Below are 16,888 nucleotides of genomic sequence, written 5' to 3'. Positions count from 1 at the left end.
AACCCTTGCAAACAATCCAGGCTGCAATACCTTGTCATTAGAAGATGGATTAAAGACAGCAAAGCTGTTAAAGTCAAGCTTTCTTGCTCTCCTGGCTAATTCCTCAGCCTTAATGCAGTTTTTAATGATGCTGATGTTACATGCAATGAGTCTGTGCTAGCTTGAGAACGCTAGGGATGCTCATCTAATTGGGGTTCTTGTTCTTTCATTCCCCTCCTAGAGGAGACCAAGCCTGCACTGTATGTCAGCTCTGGGGTAAGAGCTGAAACACAGCAAGGGGCAGGAAGAAAGATGAGACAGCACAGGAAGAGCACAGAACTGTACAAATAAATTATTTAAAAATTCGGAGGTGGCCAGGATGGCTTCTCCTGCTGTGATAGCATCTGTCAAATCATTTGATTGTGGAAATTCTTATGGCAAATGACTAAGATATGGAGGAACCCAAGAGTCTCAAAGATTTGTGTTTTGTGTTCCTCCTTTATTTGTTTCAAATATGACCTTTTTGTCTAATAATAGAGAAAATAAAGAAAATACAGAGGTATTTTGACAATAAAGATGCTCGAGCATACAGTGGCTTTATGTGCAAGAAGTAAGTTTTGAGCTAACCTAGCAGTTTGTGTTACAATCTTAAATGTATATTGAATGTATGTATCTGTTTCTTCATGAGGTCCTCAGTGGATGTCCCCATGTGCTTAGCCACTGTGGGACACAGATTTTTCCTGAGGAGCAATTGTTAATTCCTCTCCAAATTGCTTTCCAGTGTTGCTGTATGTCCGAAAAGAGTCAGAGGAAGTCTTTGATGCACTAATGTTGAAGACACCATCTCTGAAAGGCCTGATGGAAGCGGTAAGTGACGAGGTTGGTTTGTAGTCCTTGAGAAGCAGCCCTGGCTACCCAGCCCCTACACAATGGCCAGTCACAGGAGTCAGACTTGCAGTCACAGCTTGTGCTCACACATTTCTGCTCTTCTGGATAAGAAGAATAAGGAAGGCTTCCTTTCAATAACATGGAAATGAATGCAAATAATGCTTTAATTTATTGTTAAGGGAATTCGGGAAGCTTGTCTTTCAAGTGCCTTACTCCACATCTGTGGGGTCTGGGTGTAAGAAGCCTTCCTGAAGATCCAGGTCTGTCAGACTTGATGATTGGATGTTCCTCTTGCCTGAGAGGGTACTTTGATAGGACATGGATTTTCAGAATGTGTCCGTTGGCTTGGGTTTGTTTCAGCCTTTCAAAATCATGTTTGGGGCCCTCCACTGCCCTTTAACAAGCTGGAAATGCAGAGCTGCAAGTCCCAGCTTCTGCGTGTTGCTGAACACTTTTACCTATCTGTGCACACATGTGTGAAATTGCTCTCTGCTGCTTGACTTCCAAAATAGCCTTCCACTATCCCTGCTGCTTCAGAGCAAGGGAAGTACTGAGCTTAAGTCCAAGGAATGGTGTAATATTTGGCATGAGCTCAGAATTGACATTTGTCTGTCTCTTTATGTGACTAATGCCTCTGCTCAGGGAACAGGGGCTTTGGGGATGTGCAGACAGGTCTGGCCATTAACTTTAGGTGGTAGAGATAGTTGTGTAACCAGACTCTTTATCTCTCCCTGGCTGTGAGGCTTTGCCAGCTGGAGGGTGGGGGCTAATGGAGAGGGATTGAAAGCTGTGAAATCCTCCCTTATCCCTGAAGTGAAGCTGCACCTCTGTTGTTTCACTCGGATTTCTTAAAACAAGGAGCCAAGTGCTCACAGCTGTAGCTTGAGGGAAACTCCCTGTACATTTGCATGTCAAAGCAGTGTATTGGTTCGGTATTTACTGGCGGTATTTACTGGTGGGATAGAGCAGTTTGCCAGAGTAAACCAGGCTTAGGTTGCTGACATCACGACTTTCTGGAGGTTGTGCAGTGAAGTGCCATGGTCAGTGGCTGTGGCTCCACGCTGATGTCACCCTGCTGGGGAAGGAGAATGTTTCTGATCACCTCATGCCCTTAGCAGCACAGGTCCTCTCTCTGTTGCTGTTTTCTTCTTTCAGCCACTGTCGTGACTAGTTTTCACTTGATCTCTCTGACACTAAATTTAAAAATGGTTTTCAGTATGCTAAGAGAACAGAGAGCCAAGAGAGGATGAGAGTCAGGGTGGGCTTTGAGAGTAGAGGTTTTGGGAGGTTGCTGTACGAGAAGTGAGTATCCAGATTCAAACATGATTAAATTTTTTGCACAGAGGTTAGCTAAATGCAGAGAAGGGGTTCTGATCTGTAGATTTACACAATAGTTTGGGATTTAGTGTTGACTTTGTAGGACAGAGTTGTCCTCATTTGCAGGCTTTTTGTTGTGGTTGTTCCTTCCTGTAAAATAGGAAACAAAAGACAATGACAGCAGTCTCCTTGCTTCACCAATCATTGCTTTGTTTTGTTCTAGATATCTGACAAGTATGATGTTCCTTTTGATAAAATAGGAAAAATCTTCAAAAAATGTAAAAAAGGGTGAGTATCTACCTGTGCAGTAACTGCCTGAGAATATGAACACCTTTTTCAAACCTGTAGGCAGATCTGCTGTGTAATTCCTCCATGCACTGCAGATATGTGAATGCCATCTGCTCTTATGTGTGTGTGCACACAAGTACACACATCTCAACGTCATCCACAGAGCTGAAGACTATAGGAAGGGCCCTGTAGAAATATGTAGTCTGGCTTCCTGGGTAAATACAAGTCACTGAACCTCTCTGAGCTAATTGTTATTTGAACCAGAGTTGATTGTGTCAGAGGAAAAAGAGTTCAGTTTGTTAAAAGACTCCCAGTGATGAAGAATCTCCTCCCAACCCATGTTAAATTGTTCCAGTGGTGACTGGGCTTACTATATCTGCATTTGGCTAAAATTACTGTGGGCTAAATTGAAGAGAACTTAGTTGTGAAGTCTCTGTTTCTCCCAGAGGCCATACTTAATCTTTTTATTTTGTAGCATAAGTAATTAAGTTTCTGAACATTGTCTGCTTTTGTTTCATCTTCTAATTTCTCAGTAATTTTCTTGTTGTCTATAAGTGGTTGTTAGTTTGGTGTCTCAGCCCCTTCTCTTTCTAGCCAGAAAATTACACCCTTCCAGGGTTGTACTTTCATGGCAGAATTACCACCAGAACAGCTGCAAAAAGCTTAAAATCTGTGATACCTAAACCACTGCTAAGCACAGCTTTGTGTGCGTGTGTGCACCCAAACACACAGGCACTGACCTTTCTGGCAAGTGAAAGAAGTGGCCAAGCATGGGTGGTTTCTTCCCTCAAGCTCTGTAGGGTTTTGTGCTGCTAGTTCATAACTGACTAGCAAACCCATTCAGAGCCCCAGGTGCTTGCAGCTTCAGAAGGATTCTGCTGGTTCCAAGATCTCTCTCCCTCCCTGGTCCAGAAGCCAGATTTAATCCTTCCATTCAGACCCTGAGAAGTGTGGCTGCCAGCCTTGATGGCAGGGTTGGGTCAGAACAGCCAGATCTGCTGTGGGAAGCAATGAGTCAGAGAGGGATGAGCAGGATCTTCTGTTACCCTGGGATAGTCCAGGCCTTTTTAGGTTTGAGTGCACCTTTGGCATTTAGAACTGTAAAATACCTGTTCTATTTTGTTTTTCCAGAATTCTGGTCAACATGGATGATAACATTGTGAAACACTATTCTAATGAAGATACCTTCCAGCTGCAGATTGAAGAGGTTGGAGGATCTTACAAGCTGACTTTGACTGAGATCTAAGATCACAGATCACTGTGGATTTTAAACAAAGGTCTCAAGTGAACATTTTCCCATAATTCAGTATGTTGGGCAAAACACTAATCACCTCCAGAAGAAAGCCAGATGTTTGACTTGTTCTGGGGAGCAGAGCAGTGGTTTTGCTTAATACATTTGTGTTTGTGTTCTTGCTCATGATCTTATTTGCACTTGAAATGGGCAAGCAAAGATTGGCAATCAAGTGGAGAGCATGTATATATTTTTACTAGTGTATAAACCACTAGTAGGTATGGGAGGGGAAATCTCCTGTAAGGTGGCCTTTTAGACTGGTGATGTCTTATTTATCTATTTAGTAACCATGTTTGAGCCTGTTATCAGCTAATACCATTTTACTGGACTGTTTTCTGCTAGGGAGAGCTGCAAAACTACTAATTGATATTAGTAGGAGTTGCATGCAGGTTGGAGAAAAGTCTATAATGTTTACGTGTGACCAGGGCAGACTGTTGAAATCACTTGTGTCATTTGGGGGGAATGTAAAACTGCCTTGCTTATGAAGAACTCGCCTTAGTAACTGTGTGAACTCTCATCAGATGAAGCTATATTGTATATAAGTGCAATATATTTTTGAAGGTTTGTAAATGTGTACATATAAGCAATATATAATATATATAAAATATGGTGTTCTGTATATACCGTGAATATATGCAATGAAGCCCATCTAAAAGGATGCCATATACAGAAAAAACATATTTAACATAGATATTTAAAAATGGACAAACCCTTATCATGCACCAAAGGTGAGCACACGTTTGTACGTTCATAGAAGGCACAAGAGACCTGCTTGTTAAACATGGATCTTCCTATGTAGAAGGGAAAAGTTACCAGCTCTTTCCTAAATCCTCATGCACAGGCAGGCAATGGAAGTCCTGGTTTCTCTCATGAACTGCCACTAAGTCCTGAACAGCTGGGTACTGCTGTCCTGGGAGGTGATTTGGGCCAAGTCTGAGGGCTGGTTCACAGGAGGAGCTGGACAGATGCAGTTCTCTTGAAGTCTCCTGTTTGGGGGTCAGGAAGAAGGTCTCCTTGAGGGTGGATTTTTTTCTGTAGCAGTGTACTTAAGGCTCAGGTGGATGCTGCCCACACCAGCAGCTCAGGCTAGAGGAGCCAGCTTGCAAGGCCTAGGATGCCAACAACTGGAAATGCACAGGCAAGGCTTTGGAGAGAGGAGGTGCCAAAATGGTTCAGCAGGCCAAGTGTTAGCAGGGAGTAGGGACTTGAAGTAGGTTATGCATTCTTGGTGTCTGTACATACTGTGGGGACCTGCTGCTGAGCTGGAGAGACCCCATGGACACAGCAGGCATCCTGAGCCCCAGCTGGGAGTGCCAGACACTCCAAAGAGTACTGCCCTGTGCTATTTACTCATCGTGTGCATGTGCTTATGAAGGAAAGGCACTCTTTGGTTAATAGCAAGTGAAAGAGGAGCACTTAAAGGGCAGCACTAAGGGAAAAACCTTGGTTACACAGTGAGCAGATGAACGTGAGTGCCAGGTCTGGTGTCAGAGCTTTAGTTAAGGATCTGGGTATTGAAAGAGGTTTGTAACATTTTCAGACAGTGCAAAGCTGCATATACCTCACCTAGGACATGAAGGTCAACCTGGAAAGACTGGAGAAATAGTCTGGAAAAGTAGCATATGATTTTAATTAATAATTAATGATTCTACTTAATGGTTAACAAATTGCAACCTACTAATTGTTTAGCTCTGTCATGGTGCTGTTTGGAAGAGGAAGGCAAATGCCACATTGAGTTGATCAACAGAATGACCTGCAAGAAATAGGAGACCTCCCCCCTTTGGCTCTGCTTGGCACTGCCGAGGCCTCCACTGGAGCACGGACCCCGTGGTCCTTCAGGCAAAGCTCCTGGCTTCTGAGGAGGAAGGCCTGCATGGTCTGGCTGGTGAGGGGTCACGTCAGGTGGGTGACTGATGGGAGCAGCCTCCTAACCCATGGTCATGTCCTCCCTATCCACGGCAAGCACAGGGAGTAGTGGGTGTAAATCACAGAATTTCAGGCTGGGTGTTGAGGCAGTTTTCTCTAATCAGAAGAGCAGGTTGCCCATAGAGGCATCAAAGGTCTTCAGAGCCAGGCTTGGACTGTCACTGGTGTAATTGATTCTCCCTTGGTGGTGAGTCCAGCTGACCACTTGAAGTCCCTCCCCACATTCTTTTGTGATGATTTATATAAAATACAGTATTTTGGAATTTGTATTTCGATCAGTCCTGAGCTGGTTCATTCTATTCCCCCTTCCTTCCTTCTCCTCTTTTGTTGGTGGGCCCCAGCAGAGGGTTGGTGCTGCTCGGGGCACTGCATGCTCCCTCCCCTCGAGCAGACTCACACATGTGCACATCTGTGGCTGTGGGCATGTGGCCAGGACACGAGGGCTCGAGGCCCAAGGGGAGAGGCTGATGTGCAGCACGGTGCAGAGGAGGCTTGGCCAGCCCCTGCCCCTGTGCAGGAGTGCACCCAGCAGAGCAGCTCGTCCCCAGCCAGCAGCAGCCTCCTGCCTGGCTCCCCTTCGGCCGGCACGGGAACCGTTCTACTGTGGCAAGGGAATTTTTTAAAAAACTGATCTATAGAATACGTATATATATTTACACATTTTTATTGAAAGTGGAAGTTTTATTACGGAAACTTGGTCTAGGGTCAGGGAAGTAGATTTAGAGTCTCCATAGAGGTAAGATTGACATGAATGTTATTTCTTTTTACTGCTTAATGAAGTATGTGAACTAAATCTGACTATTGTTTTCCACTATAAGATATTCTGGGACACGGGTCTTATAACAGTAGCAGCAATGTCATGTATGTTTTATGAAACTGATTTTTTTTTTGTTTTGCCTGCTGTTTTTTAATTGAAAATGTATTTTAAACCAAGCTATTAAATTTTATATGTTCATTTCTAATGATGAGTCTTCTATATAACAAATGCATCTGCTCTTATCCCTTCAATTTTCCTCTGACATGGAATCTATAAACCCCTGGTGATTGTTTCCTAGTTTCTTCTTGCAAAAGAAAATCCCAGCCCCAGCCTTGCTGTTGTTATTCCCACATAAGAAATGGCAGCTCCATTTTCATTCCCTGCTTTATTCCAGCTAACCTCGTTCAGTTCAGTGGGGAAGCTGCAGCATTTGCTTCCATAGGACCTTTTCCTTTGGCAGGAGAGCAGAACATCCATGGGTAAGATCAGGTGTGTAGGGGGACCACTAGTGAAGCTGCGGGCATTGCCTTGCCCAAGCTGAAAACAAAATTCACACCAACATCTCCAGGATAATCCTAGAGCCATGGTATCTGGAGTGGTGTTCACCTCCTCTTTTGCTCTGTCAGAAAATGTCTCAACAAGCTTTTGCTGTAGCTGGCTCCCAGCCCCTGCAGCAGTTGCTGTCCTGGAGCAGCTCCTGTGCCAGCATCTTCCCAATCACCAGGCTTGTGTCTACATGCTGGGGCTGGGTGGGGAGCAGCGTGGGTGGCAGAAGGTTTCTGGGCTAGGAAAAGGCCAGGAAAACTTCTACTTATTTCCTTATTTATTTGTAGTTCTTGCGCAGGCTCTGCTCACAGGGTCTGTCCCAGCTGCAGGAAGATGCTGCAGTGTGTCATGACTGGGGGATGCACCAGTGCTGGGGCGTGCCCTGTGTCAGCTCCACCCGAGTCTGTGCTTGCTGGAAGACTGGGCAGGGTTCTGCCCCACACCACACAGCTGGTGTGTGGCCATCTCACAGCAAACCTCAGCAGGATCCAGGATCTGCTGCAGCACTGGCTGAGGAACAGCTGCTCCCCCTCTTCCCAGGCTGTGTGGTACCACCCTTTCCTCAGCCTTCACGTGGTGTGTGTGTGTGTGTGTGTGTGTGTGTGTGTGTGTGTGTGGATGTCTGTGCCAGCCCTCCCTCCTCCTCCTGACACCCCTCAGCCCTTTTCTATCCAAGGGAGTTTAGAGGAAGTGAAGGTGAACCTCCAAAGGTGCAGCTCTGAGCTCCCAAGGTGGGGAGCCTTTCATGGAACTCAGTGCTTCTTCCTGGGGCATGACTCGGGGCTCTAACAGTGAAAACATTTAATTAGGCTTTTAAGATCTGACCTCTTTTTGTATGGGAAAGCTGAATTCTGCATCAGCCTCCAGCTCTTGATGGAACTTTGTCAAACAAGGGTTTGTAAGAGCACAGAGCTTCGATGTTCCTATATTTGGTTTGTGTTTTAGATCACTGGAACCATTATTGCAATTAAATTACTAAATATTAGACAATATTTAGATGACACCTCAATTGGATAAATTCATATAATATATGAGTTCTCAGAACTTGTTTAGCTGCTTGTCCTTGGACTATCCTGCCATACCACTGGAAATATTGCATAGTTCACAATACTGCAGAAGGAATATTTGGCTTTTTCCCCCCCTTGGCTAGTGTCAGTAGCTGCTGTGGTTGGGGTGGTTGTGGGGTTTTTTGGCACACCCCACAGGTTCTTATTCCCACAGGGCAGTGCTGCCCTGCCCCATTGTCTTGGTTTGGAAAGACAAGTGCCTGCTGAAGAAGGCAGGAGCCTCCCCTAAAATGGAGAACATAACCCCCCCTGAATTGCTATAAATTTTAATGTAAGGGGCTCTCATGCAAAATATATGGGAGCCCGAAGTAAGAGTTCTTTAATAGGGAAGAAAATAAAATTATAAACAATGCAGTAAACCAAAACAACAGTGACAGTCAGAGCACAACCTGACACCCTGTTGGTCAGGGTGCTGGTAGCAGTCCAATTGGAATTGTGGCTGCAGTCCTCCTGGCGTGTCAGGTGTGGTTCTGCTGGAGCAGGGATCCTGTAGAAAAGGCTGTTGTCTTCCTCTGAGGATCCAGTGGAAGGGAAATCCAGTGGAGAAGCTGTGCTGGTATTCCAGAATTCAAGATTATATCCAGGTAGGAATGCTTGGCTCCTCCTTCTGGGCGGAGCATCTCCCAATGGATGCTGTAGTTCTTATCAGTCATGCAGTGACATTCTACAGCCTGTTATCAGCAGATATCCCCCCTGGAGGGAGGAGTGGGTGTGGAAGAGAAGGAAAACTGCCCACTTAACAGAAGACAACTGCCATAGAGATGGCAAACAGAACACATCTTGCCTTGCAGGCTGGGGCACCCATCCATCCCTGTGCCTGTGCATGCAGCTCTGGATGGCTGCTGTGCCCTCTGGCTCAAGCAGGATTTATTTTGGCATGCCTCCAGCACGGCCACCCTGCAGGCCAATAGGAGCTGGTGACCAGTGTCAACAGCACTGAGTTTGTGTCCCTGCTGCAGAACCCTGAGGCATCCCAAGCCTCGAGCTGGCCCGCAGGTCACTCACCACCACTGCAGTTTGGGAATCATGCAGCAGGCAGAGGAAAGCCTGGCAGCAGCTCCGATGAGTGGGAAGGCAGTGGAAAAGTGTGTGGGTGTCTTGGAGATTTGATAGCTGAAGGAGAGACAGCCCTGGGCTCAGGGATTATGGCAGTGGGGGATGGTGGAGCATGCTGTGCAGGTGGCTGCTGCCACCAGGCTGAAAAAGACAGTGGAAATTGGAGTGAAATTGGAAAGGGTGAAGTGATGTGGGGAAAAGTGAATGGAGTTCTGTGGTTGCTCAGCACCAGGGAAATTCCTCAGTGTCCAGCAGGAGAGGAGAGCTGGATGGAGCCCCAGCCAGGCAGTGCTGGCCCTGCCAGCCTGTTGGATCTGCTCTTCCAACTTCTGAGCCTGCTGGTTTGGATTCAGCAGGGCACTGTCCTGCTGCCCCTGCCCAGGAGTTTGGGTTGAGCCAACCTGCTCCAGCCACCAGAACATGCCTGGACAGAGCCCAGTCCTGGCCTGGAGAGACAGGGCTGGAGCAGCTGCTGTCTGCAGGCACCTCTGGGAGCAGTGCTGGGCCCTGCTCAGGGGTGACAGCTGGCTGGGATAAGGGCACGGGAGGGCAGGGACTGGCACTGGCTCTGCCAGGCAGCGGTGCCAGTGGCACAGGGAGGGGTTGTTGCCAGTGCTTGGCCTGATGATGCTTCCAATCTTGTCATGATAAGGCTTGCTTGGTTTTTTTCCTAAATAATTACACGGGCTATTAGCAAGTAAATGAAGGAAAAGCAATCACACAGTGGTCAGCTTTGCAGGTCGTGTTCCCACAGCTTCTTCTCACTTGAAATGCTTTGAGCCTGTCAGCCAGTGCTGACCAAGCATTTTTGGGGAGCAGCAGCAGGGCTGGATCCCCCATCTTGTGGATATCCTGAAGGGCCCTGATCCAGCCCTTGCCCTCCCACTTGCCTCTGCTTTGCGTGCTTCAAAAAGAGCCCAGGCTGCAGGCAAAGAGGCTGGTCCAGACTTGCTGTCTACAAAGCCTGAGGTCAGGGTAATGCCTGAGACAAAAGGAGACAGTTATAAAATCAGCGATGGCAAGCTAAAAAAAAATCCATTGCTGCCTGAATCACCCCCTGCTGTGCTACGTGGCTGTTCCCAAATGAGCTGGCACCTCGTGGCAGTCCTGTCCACAGCTTTGCCTGCCAGTGACCCCAGCCCAGCCCTGGGGCCCAGCTGAGCTCTGCCTGTGGGGCTGCTGCAAGCCTTGGGCTGCCCAGCCTCAGCAGGGGTGAGGGTTTTGGTGAGAGAAGGGCCCAAACCCACCTCCTCTCTGCAGAGGCACAGCTTGTCCCTGCTCCTCTGCAGGGCCAGAGACCACAATGCTGCCCCATTAATGGCCAGCAGCACCCCCAACATCCCACTCTGACTTCCACTGTTTTTTTCAAAGGAAAATTTTGAGCCCTCCTCCAGGACTGAAAAGAAAATTTCAAAGATAGCTCAAGAGAAAGAAAAATGAAGATGATGATTTTGATCCTAAATCACTCTCTTTCATGCTTTTTCTTTTCCTTTAGGTCCATTTTTCAGCTCCTAAGTGCTGGGGGTTAATGATGCTCTTCAACACCATCAAATTGTGCAATATTTAATTTCTTGGAGGGATTTCCCCTCATCACCCTGCTTTGAAAACCCTCTCTCTCTGATCCCCAAGGTTTTTTTCACGCTGCATTACATCTACCCATTACCCTGCTGTTACTTTGCTCTGAGGATACATCTTGAGGCTTTTATGAACCATATTTGAGCTCCCTGACGACAGCACTCGGGCAGATGTAATCCAGCGTGACAGAGCGTGTGAATGCCATAAAGTGCAGGGAGGGCAGGTGGAAATCTGGCCAGCAGGGGCCTGGCTGGCCACAGCAGCACTGGCATTTTGTGCCCTGATGAAGGGAGGAGGACTTGACCTGAGCTGGGGCAAAAAACAAGCTGCCAGGCGGGCAGATCTGTGTTTGGCACTGAATGGAAGCCCAGACCATCAGGTTAAGGCTTTCAGGCAGGGTGTTCACAGCTCAGCTTACAGGAGAAAAGGAGGGGTGGTGCTTGTGGAGCACAAGGAGCTGTGGCCAGGGCTCAGCTTGACTGTAAGGCTGGAAGTTACTGGGTGTGTAGGGAAGGTTTTGGGGTAAAAGCAATGTTTTTCCCTATTCCAGGGCCTTTCCCATCCAGCAGAACTGTGAAGTGTGAATGTTCAGCCTCCGACTGCTCTTCGGAGCTCACTGCATGGCTGGGGTGGAAAGGGATGTCTGGGGGCACTGGTCCTACTCCTGTGCTCAGGCAGGGCCACCCCCAGTCAGCTGCCAGCACCCTGTCCAGAGGCCTTTTTATCCCCAGGGACAGAGGCTCCACAGCCTTTCTGGGCAGCCCTTTACTGGGTCACCCTCACAGCGAAGCAGTTCCTGATGTTCTGAAACTCCTCCTGTGTTTGGGTTTGTGCCTTTTGTCTTGGGAAGGTATGTGCTGGCTCTCCTGGAGGAAATAATACCAAGAGATCAGAGATGAAGTGGTGATTGGGACTGCTTCAGGTGAGCTGCAGCCATGGGGGAGAGAAGTGCAGCAGCCCAGAGAGGGGTGTGCAGCTGGGGCATCCCTGGACAGCATCCACCCCTTGGAACAGCACTGCAAGACTGGTGCTTCCATCTGTGGAAGGATGCCCAAGGGGAAAGAAGCTGAGTGCAAGCAGTGTTGCCTGCACTCAGGAAGGGAAAATAACACAGCTACACACCAGAAAAGGTGCAGCACAGAATTGGAACCTGGGTTTATTTCACATTAGTCATCTTGTACCTCCTAACATCCTGAAGCAGTGCAGTAGTGAAGGGGAAGTGCACACCCAAAGCTGATGTAAGGATTTCCCATACTGGGAAAAAAAATTGGGACTCCTTGTCCTTTTTAAGTAAATAGTGTAAAACTAAGTGGGAAAGTGCCTTTGAAGGGAGGTGTCAGGATCTCCACTGCACAAGGGGAGCTGCAGCGAGTGAGTCCAGGCAAGCACTAGTTATGAGAAAAAGCATCAGGCTGGCTGGATACTTGATCCAAACAACAGGCAGGGTCTGTTCTGCAGCTCAGACAGTGGATGGAGCTGACTGAGTCATGTATGACTAGCAGTGCTGCCAAGGAAGTATCACAACAACAGGAATTGCAGTTTTCCAGCTCCTCAACTGGGGCAGGGATGGGATGGGGCCACTGGGGTGAGATACCTAGCTTCAGACATTAGAACAGGGATTTAAACTATTAAACAACTCAATTGCCACTGGCATTTCCCCCCAAAACAGCTTGGAAGGTGGCTTTTTAATTTATTTAACTATTAATGACAAATGTATTTTTCAGCAGTAAAATCCTATACTTGACTGTGTCCTTCAATATATAGTTAATTCAGCATTTTATGTAGGAAGTTGCTTAGGGTATAAAATTACTGATGGCATAGTTTGAGTGCAAGCACTGAGGGGGGGAATTACCCTTACAAGCAATTTCCTCAGCTCATGCCCTCCTTTGCTTTGGCTGTCATTTACCAGGGACGTGTCCTTGTCCCTGGATTTGGTGTCTGTCCTGCCAGCTGCAGCTTTCCTTTGGCCCCCAGCATTTGGCATTGTGACACCCAGCGAGACAAATGTGGCATTGGAGAGGGAAACAGAAGCCCTGTCACCCATGAGGGAGCAGGGGCTGGCTCAGCTGGAGACAGCGTGTCTGGAAGGGCACAGCTGCTCTGCCCACTGGGAATGTTTGGGGAGGCAAGGGAAGGTGTCAGGCGAGCAGGATGCAGAGCCTGCAGCCAGGAGCAGAGATGGGAGCAGGCACAGGGCAGCCCAAGGAAACGGGAAGTGATGGTGTAGCCAGAGTGGCTGGTGAGGAGTTTATTTATGAACCTGCTGATGGGTTACAACCCCATCCCCAGCAGCACTCAGAGCCCTCCCTGGGGCTTGGCTCTGTTCTGTACTTGGTGCTGCACAACACTTGGGTGCCCGTGGACAATGTCCCAGGGCAGATGCCAGTGCTGGTACTGGGGAGCCAATGCCAGGCCACTGCTGCCCTGTGGTGCCAATCCCTGCCCCTAGGAACCATGTCCAGTGGTCCTGCAGTCAGTCTGGTCACACAGGATGTCTTCCAGCACCTCAGTGCTGCTGGAAAACACTGCGGGGCTGTTAAGACAACTCAGGATGAGACACATGTTTGCATATAGGCTTGATACCTGCCCCAGCAAGCCCTGAGATGACCTAAAGAGGGGAACATCCATCAGCACTGCTAATGTTTTAATACACTGTGTGTCAGAAAATGTGTGTAGGCTTAGCTAACAGTAATGCTGAGGTCAAGGGAACAGTGGAAACAATGAAAACATCCTCTGAAGCAATAAGAACAATTAAATAAATAAATAGCATGTAACTTTAATTTTTGCTGGTTTTTGAATCCATCTCCTGGTGTCACTAAAACAAGATCAGGGCACAAATAGCAGCAGCAGTAGAAAAACCAGATGGTGCACTCAAGCAAGCAGATGGTGCACTAGAATGTCACACTTATCACTGTCACTTACTTTTTTATTTCTATTACAGCGAACCTGTGGACAGTCCACACCTGTAATCAACATTTGTGGACTGGATTCTTTTAGTTCAGTAAACACTGTGTTTCACATACTCATAACAAATCTGTTTGAGAGGTGATTTCTCCCTGTAGAGCTGCCAGGGCTCATGAAGTCTTTGATGCAGTTAATGGGTTTTTTTGTGTAGAAACATATTTTTGGGAGTGAAGAAAAAAAAAATGGCAGCGTGTGTTTACTCTATTGGCACACTGGGTCTAAAATAGAGCGGGAAACAGTTCCTGTGGCTCTTCTCTTAAAGCCTTTCCTTTGTTGTACCCTGGCTGTTTCCTTACGCTGTGCTGGCTGCTTCCCCACTCCTTGGATGCTTACCCATGCTCAATGTGCTTTGAAAGCCAACACAGGAGATGCAGGCCAGGGAGAATGTGACTTTTTCTGGAAGGCAGTGGGGCCAGCAGGTGCGGGCGGTGGTGGCTGTGTCCCCTGGGCAGGGGACTGTCCCTGGGGGCTGTCCCTGGGGGCTCTGTGCCATCCTCCGTGTCAGCTGGGCCAGGCTTTGTAAAAGCCCGTGGATTTGTCATCACTTCTACATGCAGAAATTATTCTACCCAGAAATATTCCTCGTTGGTCTCTCTGCTTTCTTTTATTCTCTTCTTCTTGCCATCTCTGTTCTTCACAGTTATGCCTCATATCCCTTTCCCCCACTGTTTCTCAGAGATACCCTGTGACTATAAATACCTTCTGTATCTCTGCTGCTGCCCTGGGTGAATCCCCTGCTCCTTGTCCTGCTCCTGCCCTTGGCCAGGGCTGCTGCAGCGTTTCCATCCGCTGGTGACAGACACACCGAGCTGCTGGGCTCAGAGCTCCTGAGCTCCCCCGGGTGGGACATTCCTCCTCCGCCTGCCCCCGTGTGCCCAGCGAGCGTGGCTTGGCACAGTCTGGGGCTGTGGCAGCTCTGGCTGCCCTGTCCTTCACAGAGAGGAGGGAGAGGGGACAGAGATGCACCCTTGCATGTCCCACCACGTGCATCCTATTGCAGTGTTTCACTTCTTCCCATGGATCTTCTCACGGCCCCTGCACGGGAGCTCTGATTGTGGTTATCTCTATTTATTTAGACAGATATCTATATTTATTTAGCCATTTTCTAGGCGCTGTGTGTTTGCTACAGTAGCCTGCTGCTGTATGCAGCCAGACCAGATGCTGCTGCCAAAATGCAGTAACTGTAGAGCTACACCCCAGACAACTGCTTTGGTCTATTTTTAACTACTGGTAAATATTAGGAAAACTGTCTGAGCCCATAATATTCTCCATTCAGTCTCTTTTGAATGGTTTATGGCATAATTAGCTACAAAAAGGGAATGGGGGAGAGCTGCCTGCATGACCTTTTGTTGTTTTCAGTCTCCAGTATTAACTATTTTCCCTGCTACTCACACAGGATGTCTGATTCTTTCTTGTCATCCCAGCCAAAAGGATAAGATAACCGGAGCAGAGCCTTCTCAGCCCTCCACTTACATCTGCTCCTTCCTATCTGGGGACAAAGGCATTGTGTATCTGCAACAAAGAAAGCTTTTCTCGGAAGCGTGTGCCAGTTAAATCTGGGGAGGGGGCTGGTGCAGGGCGGCTCTGCCGGGAGGGACAGCCAGGCAGGGCAGGGACACCGGCATCCCGCTGTCACCCACGGGGCTGGGCTGCTCTGAGCTCCTCGGAACGGAGCTCTGAGGGTACCTGGGCTTTGCTCCGGGCCAGTACCTCCAAGGAGGGAAACTGCAGCCAGCACGGGTCATCCCAAGGATCTCGGGAAGCTGTGCTGCTGGGCGAAAGCCATGGGGGATTCAGTGGGTGTAGGCACAAGTATGAAGAACAGGATAATGTTAAATGCTTTATTATCCACCTTGATGCAGCCTTGGGAAGGGAAAGAAAGCAGGGAGAAGTAGGGGTCGGGAGAGAGGGAGAAGCTCTCAGGCTGCCAGGGCTGGGGGCTCAGGCTCTGTGGGGTTCAGACCCTGGCATTCCACGTGAGGATGAAGGTGCTCCTTCCTCATCTAACGCTGCCTCAGCTGGCAGCAGCAGAGAAAGGCAAACTAGGTGACGTTGGTGAGAGTTCCACGGATTTATTTAAAAAACTTTAGTTGCCATTTTTAGCTCAGCAAGGCGAACATAATCAAGCACACTTTCCCTGTGGCACAAGTTGGAGCACAGACCTGTAACATCACTTCTTTTAACTGGTCTTGCATCCACGAGCTGTAGCGAGGACTCCTGGGGAACCTGGAACACGTAGGCAGAGTCTGTGGTGTGTGACATGGGAAACACCCTGTTGGGAGCCAGGAGAAATGATTCCACTCTACTTCCCTGTGGCTGCTTCCTCCCTGGCGAGGCTCTGTGCTGCTCAGATGCTATTACTCAGCTAAAAGTCTCTGCTGTTGGTGACTCAGGCTGTGCGAGGTGGTGCTTTGAGCAGGACCTGCATGGGTTACAACAGGCAGCAAGGAGAAAAACACAAAGTCACTTCCCAGCTACAGCAGAACTGGAAAACATGCAATTTAGAACAGTATTTTCCTAGTTTTACAATTCCCTAAAGGTTTTTCTTGAAGGGGATCCATGCAATTGAGAGGCACTAGCCCTGTATCCCCACTGTGCTGACTCAACTGTGCTTTTTAGTCACCCATGGCATTTTCACAAACTTTTTCATTCTCTGTCACACAACTGATTCCCTTCTGCGAAGAAAAACCCAAACCACTCTTTAATGTGAGAACTGGATTTGCAGTTTGAATTATCAGCGTTTTCCTCACCAGCCCACAGCAGAGGCCAGGGCTCCAGCACAGCAAACACGGAGAGAAAGCTGCTGGTGACCCACACACTGCAGAGACCCTTCTCACTCGCTGCTTGATGGGCTGGAAGGAGCAGAAATGGAGAGCAGGGATGAGCACAGTGAGGTGAAGCTTTAGAAACTGCGTGGACAGCAGGGAGGGACCCGGATTTGGAACAGCTGGAATGGAAAAAATAAACCCCAGTGGCGAAATGAAGCTGAGAGCAGAAGGTGCCCAGAGATTCAAGATGATTCTCTGGATGGGCACCTGAGGATGCAATGTCTTGAGAAACCAGGGGAGGTACAAATAGAGATCATTCAGCAGGATAAAATGCTTTCTGCTGTCCTCATTCTGTGCCAAGGAGGCATAAGGGAAGGGGCAGGGTGGTTTGGGGTAGTGCTGGCAAAGCACAATCCATGGGAGGCCTGCAGGACCCAGGTCTGTGCTGTCCTGGGGACACAGGTGT

General features: G+C 48.3%; 1 protein-coding gene across 8 annotated transcripts in view; it reads left to right on the top strand.

Annotated features, from left to right (window-relative positions):
• GRHL1 (grainyhead like transcription factor 1) overlaps nt 1-6,651 on the top strand; it is a 46,533-nt gene extending 39,882 nt beyond the window's left edge. For all 8 annotated transcript variants that reach the window (XM_064411964.1, XM_064411966.1, XM_064411960.1 and 5 more), the window contains 3 exons: nt 761-846; nt 2,408-2,472; nt 3,604-6,651. In XM_064411964.1, coding sequence (XP_064268034.1) covers nt 761-846; nt 2,408-2,472; nt 3,604-3,718 — 266 coding nt within the window. In that variant the 3' untranslated portion in view covers nt 3,719-6,651. The remainder of the gene's footprint in view (nt 1-760; nt 847-2,407; nt 2,473-3,603) is intronic.
• Nucleotides 6,652-16,888: the final 10,237 nt, after the last annotated feature.

Source organism: Passer domesticus, chromosome 3 (assembly GCF_036417665.1).
Source record: "Passer domesticus isolate bPasDom1 chromosome 3, bPasDom1.hap1, whole genome shotgun sequence".
In the NCBI taxonomy this organism is placed as follows: domain Eukaryota; kingdom Metazoa; phylum Chordata; class Aves; order Passeriformes; family Passeridae; genus Passer; species Passer domesticus.
This window is presented reverse-complemented; position numbering and strand designations above follow the sequence as displayed.